At 38.4% G+C, this 10820-nt stretch overlaps 1 protein-coding gene across 1 annotated transcript; it reads left to right on the top strand.

Moving 5' to 3' along the window:
* The first annotated feature begins 1456 nt into the window (after positions 1-1456).
* LOC132555731 (large ribosomal subunit protein eL18-like) lies at positions 1457-9589 on the top strand. The gene is made up of 6 exons (XM_060220093.1): positions 1457-1563; positions 4830-4937; positions 5275-5373; positions 6189-6312; positions 6958-7027; positions 9469-9589. Exons 2-6 carry the CDS (start codon positions 4896-4898, stop codon positions 9542-9544), a joined length of 411 nt encoding a protein of 136 aa, XP_060076076.1. The 5' UTR covers positions 1457-1563; positions 4830-4895; the 3' UTR covers positions 9545-9589.
* The last annotated feature ends 1231 nt before the right edge of the window (positions 9590-10820 follow it).

Raw genomic sequence — 10820 nt, 5'->3', positions numbered from 1 at the left:
ACGGAGCCTCCATATAGAAATATATTGGTGATACCACGTGGTATATCGCAGTGGTAGGTAACCATGTTGTTTTGTAAACAGAGATTTTTTATTTGATCATGCTGAAATGTAGCCTATTTTTCACACTACTGTCTTTTCCTGATGCAATTACAGTCGATATGATTGCAAGTGACCTATGGAAAATCTCATGAAACCTGACGGGGTTTTACGGAAGATACCAGATGAGCGCTGCAGACCAATTGGGTCTCTTGTTTAAAGAATCCACATTTTGCGTGTAAACCACTTGATGCGATAAAGAAATTATTCTGTTGCATATGAGTTCCCAGACCATTTTAACATGCCTTGTACGTATACATCATTCTTTATTTTCCCCTTGCGCAGATTAAGATACAACAAAAGACAAGAAATCGACAAAATTCAAGTGAAAAGTAGAGATTTGAATATATATAATTTGGCTCAGTCATTTAAAGCGAAACCTCCTATCGGAGGGTGTGACCCGTGTCTCGACATATTTTCAAGAAAAATAAGCGTGGGATGTTTATCGTAGGTATATCACACACTCTCGGAGAAATTTCTTAGAATTGCGATGGTCCCCCAGGAGATCTGCGCCAAACACAGTTTTAAGGAAATGTTCATTGTCCATGCTGTCTTTTTTTATCCGATGGAAACGACAACCATTCCTAGCTATTCGAAGGTCGGTGATCAATGTACAATTTATTTTCCCGGGTCTCATTTTGAAGCCCGTCAAATCATTCGAGTCCCATCAAAATTTTGTGATTCAGGACTCGGGAATCACAAGTAGATGTACCGTTTGAAGGCATAGAAAATCAGTGTCTTATCAGCTTTCAAAAAGCGTGAAATCGTTTTGATATCAAACTACAGAATAAGTAGGGAAACTACGTGTATATCTTCTAAGTTTTGAAATCACTACAAACAGCATGAATCGATGGTTGCAATACTTGTATTATATTCGTGTAAAATTCAATGTGGTTTTTTGCCCATATTTTATAAAGGTACGAAAATTGGTAAAACAATCGTGATAAATGATCGCGACCCAGTATGTACTCTACGTAGGCCTCAGCCAGCTGAGTACTGAGTAAATGAAAAGCAAATGGTTTATCAGTCTTGTAATCCTGAAAAAAAAAACATAATTTTCAATTATAAAAGTCACAAATATTGAGCATATATGTTTCAAAACATTGTGTAGAAATGTGGATGGGCTTTCAATATCAAAAGGAGCACAAGTTATTATTCTTTCCTACATGTAAAATAGTGGTCCGAGATATGGAGTAGCCTCCCTTCCCACGTTTCCGGTGCAGCACTTCCTTTTCCGATTCAATCCAAAATGGTGAGCGTGAACAATTGAAAATAAAACACGAGTCCGAATGATATCGGGTCGATCCTGAATCGAAACTCTTATTTTTCAATTTAAACAAAATTAAATGTTTTCACTCCTTAATGTTACTATGTTTTTAGGGCATTGACATCTGCCACAAAGGCAAGAGGAAGGTCGTAAGGAAGGAACCCAAGAGTCAGGATATTTATCTTCGACTCTTGGTGAAAGTGAGTATTTTTCATTTATCAAGATTTATGCTCGCACACACACGATTAGATCAGGGATCTGGTATTCAATTCCAGTATTGTTTATGCTACTTTCTCATTTATGGTGGTCATGTGTATCCGGTTAACCGAGAAAATGCATGAAATTGGTCAGGACTATCCCTGTATAGGCGGAGAGACGAGACCAATTTCAGATACATTGTCATGCTTTAATATTATGGGCGTTAAAAGGAGTCTAAACTCAAAAGCTGAAATTGTAGGAACATACCTCAAGTACAATATCCGCTAAATTGAGACTTTATGCGTACTTTCGGATCAAATGCAACAATAGGCCATTCACAACTCTTCGACACATAGTGTGTAATGTAAAGTGGTCTATCAGAAAAGCATAAACAAGTGAAAACAAACGCCGTAAAGCGTCTTCAGAAAATAAATGTCAAACATGTTGTAAATATGACCATGGTTCACCTTTCTGCCAGGTTTCATGACCAGGGGTCAATGTCACTATAAATAGAAAATGAGTTTCTGCAGTACATCTCCAGTTCCTTTTTGGCAGATTACACTCTGACTGCAATACAGGTCCATGACGGAGTGCTTGCTTTCAATGCTAGAATGTATAACCGGACATACCCAGTTTAAGTTGCAGTTGGGACTTCCTGCTAGTGTTATACAATTAGCATTTTAACCATTTTTGATGAGTACTGTCAGTGTCTGTATGAAAAAAGATTCTTTCAAATATCTGCATCCAGACTTGATCAACAATTCTAAGGAGATTTTTCATAGTTTCAGCCATTGTAAATATGCAGAGAGTAAAGTTGTTGGGGATAGAGAGTGGAAACACTTAATTGCTTTTATGCTCAAAAAGGAATGATACAACACAAACAAAAATAATGTTTGTAAGACAATGATACTGAAATTAAAAAGAAATTGTTCTGATTATAATCTGCAAAATTGCATTGAAAGGATCCACTAATTAGTCCATTATGTCTGCAACCGATGTCCCACCAATAAGTAGGCTCTTGTGGGTACACAATTTTCCCACCAATAAGACTCTCACAGGTACACAATTTCCCCACCAATAAGTAGACCCTCACAGGTACACAATTTTCCCACCAATAAGTAGACTCTCACAGGTACACAATTTTCCCACCAATAAGCAGGCTCTCACAGGTACACAATTTTCCCACCAATAAGTAGGTTCTTGCGGGTACACAATTTTCCCACCAATAAGTAGGGTGTCAACAGGTACACAATTTTCCCACCAATAAGTAGGCTCGCACAGGTACACAATTTTCCCAACAATAAGCAGGCTCTCACAAGTACACCATTTTCCCACCAATAAGCAGGCTCTCACAGGTACACAATTTTCCCATGGATACTCGATCATGGAACCTGACCTGTACCTGGTTACCAGCGAGTTTTAGTAACATAATCACCAGAAATTCAAGAAATGATGGTATTGGTGATAAACACGAATTTTTCAAGTACTATTGGCTTACCAACATGATATAGACTTTCATGTTAGTTAGCACATTATTGACTATGTCTATGACTAGGATGATGTGTTTTCAGAGTTATAATTACCATACACTTCGAACAGGGAAATCATGTTTTTTGGTTGACAATGGTTAGTTTGTGCGCATGGCCGAGAAGTTATATAGAGAATACATGGTCATTGTCTTCAATTGAAGATGCTGACCATATTTTCTATTTATCCTGCAACATTGATTGAAAATCAGACTATTGAAACTTCAACAGTTTTTGCTCAAGCTATGTTTACCTGACATTGACGTTGTGCTGAATTTTGCCTGATGATGGACACCAAATTAATTGCTCCGCGTGAAAACAATTCATCAGATATAACAGCAATTTCATGAATTTTCATCAATAAGCTTTTTCATTACAACATGAAAAATCGCTTATTTCAACTACAATTTATATTTCTAAACGTAATATTTAAGTAAATTCAGATAGTAATTCTGTCAAATAACGCATCCCAAACCTATAAAGGCCATGTCTGTGCATCCAGTCACACTTGCTGCCTCAGTGATGTCAAAGGTGACCTGACATAGGTCAGTGCAGAATGATTTTCTCGGCACACAAGTGGTTCCTGGCAGATTGAGCAATAATAGGTCTGCCATTAGTACCTTAGGTATGCCACAGTCCGACATCAGTCTTGACTATGTTGGGCAAGTGTGACAATCTAATCGCCCGGTCTTGTCATGCTCCTGGGATGATCGGACTAACTCAGAAGCATGGAAACTTGTATAGAGACAGTTAATTGTACGCGGGGCACCATCGCCCGGCGTCTCGGTCAATGGCAAAATCAAAATGCCAACATGGAAAATTCATGTGGCTGGGCTTAGAATATCTGTTGAAATTATTCGGACTTGGAATATCTGTTGAAATTATTCATTTGAAAAAATCTGGCGTGGCTTTATCACACAATTTACTTTGGGCTAAAGAAGCTCACAAAGTCAGACCATGATATCATCATGCTTTGCTAATTTTAGGGTAGATTGTCAAGAAGGGAGATCATTTTTGATGTATTACCTGACAAAATATTCCATTATTTCCTTACAGCTAAGGTGTACTGCAAGAGGGAACTTTGTGCGTTTTGTTGTTTGTTCTTTTTTGTTACATTCTGGTCAATTTTCTTCATATTCTGCCCTTTTATCTTTCTTTGCTTGTAATTCCTTAGATTTATCTTTTGACACACTGGGGGTTTTTTTCCCCGGCTTTGCATCTTCGTAGTATTTTAAAAAGCTCATGATTTTAAGTATTACAGATAATCTTAGTTCTTGACTTGCGCTTCGAACGACCTTAAGATAATAGCAAACGATCCTCACTCTGTCAAATCACATGTTCGCCATCTTGAATTTCGGAAGACGATAGATTTATCTCCCTTGCCTTCAAACTTCCGGTAGAAATCGTAAACATCATGAACATTCAGTTAGAACTAGGCTTTTACGATTGAGATTACGATGATCTAGAACTTAATATTTTTCTTCCTTTTCTTTATTGATCTTTTAAGGGGCAATCAATTATATTTTAACCGGACCTTCGAACCGATTTTGATGGTATATTCACCAGACCGACCTGAAAATTACCGGTCAGGTCCGTTGGTTCGGCACTTTTCGGAATGTCTGGTAACTGAAATCTTTAAAATTGTGAAATGTTTTGTGAAGAAGATGACATTTTTTAAAGCATTTTTTTACAAATCTTATTCACTTGTATGGAAGTTCTGACAGTTTTCATTTACATTTCAGCTCTACAGGTTCCTTGCCAGACGTACCAATGCCAAGTTTAATAAGATAGTACTCAGGAGGCTCTTTATGAGCAAGACCAACAGACCTCCTATGTCTTTGGCCAGAATAGTAAGTGGAAACAATTTTGCTTGACAGTTTTACCTTCATGTACTCTTCCTATTGCGAGGGAAAGCAGCAATCCTTATGTTGTAGATAACAAGTTGACACGTTGAATTAGATCAGTAATTATGTATAAACTGGTTACATTGACACTTGGTAAGCAGAGGAAGCCTATTTAAATGATCAGCTAAATGACAAACTGAGTTTAAACTGTTTTATTGTTCAATATTTGTAAATGTTTTGCTTACATATACCTGTTAATGGTGGTTAACAAAAAGTTTTGATAAAGGAGTGGGTTTTGCTTTTAATTTCTTAATTCACTATAAAACACTGATGTTTTTCCTAGGTGCGACTTATGAAGAAACCCGGTCGTGACTCCAAGATGGCTGTTGTTGTTGGAACCATTACAGAAGATGTCAGGTTATTGGAAGTTCCTAAACTGAGGGTAGGTTTAGTATTGCTTGTTTAAACATTGCTGACCCTAGGTATTTCCTAACATAACATAATGAGCAAAGGCCTGTTAATTATATAAGGGTAGGGATTTTTTTTATTTCATCCCTGATGCTGATTTTCAGACCCTAAACACTGGTCATTATTTCTAAACACACACACAAAAAAAGGGGGAAAAGAAAATTTTAATTCTGCCTTTATAATTCAATTTGAATGAAGAGATGATATATTGGTTTATGTTGATTAAAATATTTCGGCAACATGTCAAATTTTTTCCCAGATTTCACCCAGTGGCCTTTTCCCAATTTACCAAGAAAAAGCCCTGCTTTCCTATTACTCCTGTTCAATACTGCAAAAATCATTTTAAATCTTTTTCTGATATGGAAGTTGACCTGTCTGAGAAAGGATATCACATTCCATATAAAAGATGTGCTGTGTATGTTTTAATTTTCTTATTTCTGTGTATATGTCAAAATGATCATACACTATCAGTCAGAATCAAGTTCCATTCGATGTTACCTTGGTTTCAATAATGAGGTTTTTTTTTCTTGAATATGAAACTATCTTGTTGATCTTGAAAAGAGCATAAAGACTTCACTAAGAAGCAAGTATTGGTAACAGTATGAGATGAAAGAAAATGAAATTGTTTGTCTATGGTAGTGGACCAAACCATTACACCATCACATAAGTCTCATACTATTATAGTGGAATAGGTGAAAAATTTACATATTTTAGAGAATGAACATGTTTGTCAGAAATTTGTATTAAACAGTGTTTTGTAATTCACATGGGATTTTCCTTGTACTTCAGATTTGTGCCCTAAAGGTAACAGAGAGAGCACGTGCTCGTATCCTCAAAGCTGGTGGAGAAATAATCACATTTGATCAGTTGGCACTTAGGTCACCCAAAGGACAAAATACTGTCTTGATGCAAGGTAAGGTTATTAAAATACAATGGGCCTGTAGTGGCTGGCACTTTTGTTGCTAAAAATGTGGACAAATCAATAGAACTTACATTTACCTTCGAGTGTTTTATATTTCTTGAAATAGAATTGGAAACAATTGTATGATACAAACTGTTAGGTAACCAAATAGATACAGCAAGGTTAACATTGCAAGTGTCGCTGATGAAGCAGAAGATGCTTACTCTGCGAAACACCTGGTCTTATTCTTGTACTTTTTCAGGAGTCTCCATGTAAATCTTTCTTTTGTTCATATTTTGCCCTAGTTTTATTAACTCTGGAGTTTGGATAATGATTATGTTGATAAGTTTGTATTTTCTTGTTTTTTTGGGTTGTTGTTTTTCTAGGTATTGACAAAAAACATGTGTTTTCATTTTCCAATGTAATGACTGTTTCGTTTGGAATGCCAGTAGAAAACAAAAAACAAACAAAACAAATGGAATTCTTGTAAATATATGTCAGGAATTTCTTGAGGTATCTAATAATTTTGAACAAATATGTCCAGATTTTTGCCTTCACTAAATTTCAATTGGAAACCATTTAGAGATAATGGCTATTGTGTTTCTAAATAGGGAAAATTCAGACACCATTTCATAAGATTTTCTTTGTGTTCTCTAGGAGCCCGTAAGGCCAGGAAGGCTTACAGACACTTTGGACGTGCTCCTGGAGTACCACACAGCCATACTGCGTATGTATTTTTTTTGTGTGTGTATATGTAAAAGCTGATCCAATGATTAGGAGGAATTGTAGTAGATGGGGCTATTCCCTTTATCGTCTTCCCTACCCCAGGACTCAAGGTCTGTTTAGGGCTATTCCCTATATCGTCTTCCCTACCCCAGGACTCCAGGTCTGTTTAGGGCTATTCCCTATAACATCTTCCCTACCCCAGGACTCAAGGTCTGTTTAGGGCTATTCCCTATATCGTCTTCCCTACCCCAGGACTCAAGGTCTGTTTAGGGCTATTCCCCATAACATCTTCCCTACCCCAGGACATGAGGTTTTTTTAGGGCTATTCCCTATAACATCTTCCCTACACCAGAGCTCGAGGTTTTGTTAGGGCTATTCCCTATAACATCTTCCCTACCCCAGGACTCGAGGTCTGTTTAGGGCTATTCCCTATAACATCTTCCCTACCCCAGGACTCGAGGTCTGTTTAGGGCTATTCCCTATAACATCTTCCCTACCCCAGGACTCAAGGTCTGTTTAGGGCTATTCCCTATAACATCTTCCCTACCCCAGGACTCAAGGTCTGTTTAGGGCTATTCCCTATAACATCTTCCCTACCCCAGGACTCAAGGTCTGTTTAGGGCTATTCCCTATAACATCTTCCCTACCCCAGGACTCAAGGTCTGTTTAGGGCTATTCCCTATAACATCTTCCCTACCCAAGGACTCAAGGTCTGTTTAGGGCTATTCCCTATAACATCTTCCCTACACCAGAGCTCGAGGTTTTGTTAGGGCTATTCCCTATAACATCTTCCCTACCCAAGGACTCGAGGTCTGTTTAGGGCTATTCCCTATAACATCTTCCCTTCCCCAGGACATGAGGTTTTTTTAGGGCTATTCCCTATAACATCTTCCCTACCCCAGGACATGAGGTTTTTTTAGGGCTATTCCCTATAACATCTTCCCTACACCAGGACATGAGGTTGTTTAGGGCTATTCCCTATAACATCTTCCCTACACCAGAGCTCGACGTTCTGTTAGGGCTATTCCCTATAACATCTGCCCTACCCCAGGACTCCAGGTCTGTTTAGGGCTATTCCCTATAACATCTTCCCTACCCCAGGACTCCAGGTCTGTTTATGGCTATTCCCTATAACATCTTCCCTACCCCAGGACTCCAGGTTTTGTTAAGGGGTGTTCCCCTATAACATCTTCCCTACCCCAGGACTCGAGGTCTGTTTACGGCTATTCCCTATAACATCTTCCCTACCCCAGGACTCCAGGTCTGTTTACGGCTATTCCCTATAACATCTTCCCTACCCCAGGACTCCAGGTTTTGTTAAGGGGTGTTCCCCTATAACATCTTCCCTACCCCAGGACTCGAGGTCTGTTTACGGCTATTCCCTATAACATCTTCCCTACCCCAGGACTCCAGGTCTGTTTACGGCTATTCCCTATAACATCTGCCCTACCCCAGGACTCCAGGTCTGTTTAGGGCTATTCCCTATAACATCTTCCCTACCCCAGGACTCCAGGTCTGCTTAGGGCTATTCCCTATAACATCTGCCCTACCCCAGGACTCGAGGTCTGTTTAGGGCTATTCCCTATAACATCTTCCCTACCCCAGGACTCCAGGTCTGTTTACGGCTATTCCATATAACATCTGCCCTACCCCAGGACTCGAGGTCTGTTTAGGGCTATTCCCCATAACATCTTCCCTACCCCAGGACATGAGGTTTTTTTAGGGCTATTCCCTATAACATCTTCCCTACCCCAGGAATCGAGGTTTTGTTAAGGGGTGTTCCCTATAACATCTTCCCTACCCCAGGACTCGAGGTCTGTTTAGGGCTATTCCCTATAACATCTTCCCTACTCCAGGACTCGAGGTTTTGTTAGGGCTATTCCCAATAACATCTTCCCTAACCCAGGACTCGAGGTCTGTTTAGGGATACCACCAGATTGATTTACTCGATAAGATGAACTATGGATGAAAGTGATCTATTTAGAAGTCCTTGGGTCAAGTAGATGTTTTGCATTCAATGACCTACTTTTCTTAAAAACTTTGAGCTAAACAAAATAATTTAATGATAACAGAATGCCTGGGATCATTTGGTAGTGATTGTCTTACTGCAATATTAAGTAATTTCAAAACTCCTCAAGTAGATGAATATGACTTATTTACACTCATTAAGGATATCCGATTTGACATTAACATACCTGTTAATCCTTTGTCTTCATCTGCAGTCATTTGTGTTTTGGTTAATGCTAGGATATAAAGGATCGGTTCCTGATGTTGTTCACTGTTGTAGATGTGTATCAGAATATTAAGGAATCTTTTCTGATGTTTTTCACTGTTGTAGATGTGTATCAGAATATTAAGGGATCTGTCCTGAAGGGATCAGTTCCTGATGTTTTTCACTGTTGTAGATGTGTAACCTCATGTATCTTATTTCTTCTATTTCAGACCCTATGTGCGATCCAAGGGCAGGAAATTCGAGAGAGCCCGTGGACGAAGAGCCAGCAGGGGTTACAAGGCTTAAACAGTTTCCCTGTTATAATTCTGTAATAAATTATCTGGCTGACCATGTTTGTGTTGGTTTTCTACTTCCAAATCAGGATCAATAGTGTATTCCATGTTTTTAACCTATCATCTGGTGCTCTCTCCATCCTTAAGCAGTTTCTATTTGATGGGTTCCTACTTTGCAGCTCCTTTCAATATTTTCAAATTGATTTGGGGAAAATTTTAGCCACCACAAAGCTTTCTGAGATTTCAGGGTCCTAATCTGTAGCAGTATCTTCATAACTCTATGAAAAGTCTTTACACGTCTGGATCAAAGGGGAAAATTTCATCAGGGTATTGCAACCAATGTTAACAAAATTTGGGGAAGATTACCTGCCATCTTAAAACTGAGAGAGAAAATGTTTCAGTCACTTTTCTCATAACCATGCATTCACACACAACACATGAGTATATTCTAGTGACAGCGAATCTGTTTATCACCAATGAATGTTTACTGAATTTGGGTCAAAATCATGCTCAAAAGTATTAAAGTAAACATGGCACACATCATTAATAATATGATGACCAAATTTGGTCAGAAGCATTTGGTGAAGGGAAATGGTGGGTCATGGTACCTGGGGAATGAGGTGTATTGTTCAATATGGGAAATCAAGCAAATTCTATAAAATTATACTCCCATAGGAATGATTAGATTTTGCCCAAATTTGATGAAGGGGAAGTGAGCAAATGATTTTAATTGCTTCTGTAAGAATGTCGAGATTCTTTCCCACTTTGGTCTGAAACTTCGTTGGGTGATGAGGATGAAGTTTTGTACAAATAACAGGTCGCGAGGACATGCGTGAGGAATGGAACAAATTCTTTGAAATATTTCTTCTATAAGAATGCCAGGATTATGTCCCGATTTTGTCTGAAGCATCCATGCTTGGTCAAGAAACAATTTTGTATAAATGTGGTTGTAGAAACTAGGAAAATTATTTATATTCCCACTTTTGTGAGAATTTCATCTTGAGCTTAACAGGTTAAAAGAAATACAAGTTTGTATATGTACCAGGAGTCTGAGGCCGAAAGGTATAGAGCTTAATATGGAAAATGTAGCAAGTTCGTTAAAAATTCCACCCTCTGACATTTCCACACGTTGACCTTGAGCCTTTTTTCGGAAAATTGGGACCAATTTTGTATGAACATTGTGTCTGACTTCCATTTTTTAACGTGAGGCCTGGATCCAAAACAAACTATTTTTGAAGTTCTTTTTTATATGACTGAAGAGAAGAAACATGAAAGTTGTTATGTGTGGC

Source organism: Ylistrum balloti, unplaced genomic scaffold (genome assembly GCF_031769215.1).
Source record: "Ylistrum balloti isolate Yb309-2 unplaced genomic scaffold, AGI_CSIRO_Ybal_v1 Utg370512, whole genome shotgun sequence".
Taxonomy (NCBI): domain Eukaryota; kingdom Metazoa; phylum Mollusca; class Bivalvia; order Pectinida; family Pectinidae; genus Ylistrum; species Ylistrum balloti.
The sequence above is the reverse complement of the archived record's forward strand: the minus strand, read 5'-3'. Positions and strand labels throughout refer to the sequence as shown.

Excerpts from the sequence above, each read along its gene's own strand:
- LOC132555731 (XM_060220093.1), top strand. The coding sequence starts at position 4,896 with ATGAGCAAGACCAACAGACCTCCTATGTCTTTGGCCAGAATA. Across the intron at positions 6,313-6,957 it reads AAATACTGTCTTGATGCAAG|GAGCCCGTAAGGCCAGGAAG; the intron begins GTAAGGTTATTA and ends TGTGTTCTCTAG. Across the intron at positions 7,028-9,468 it reads GTACCACACAGCCATACTGC|ACCCTATGTGCGATCCAAGG; the intron begins GTATGTATTTTT and ends CTTCTATTTCAG.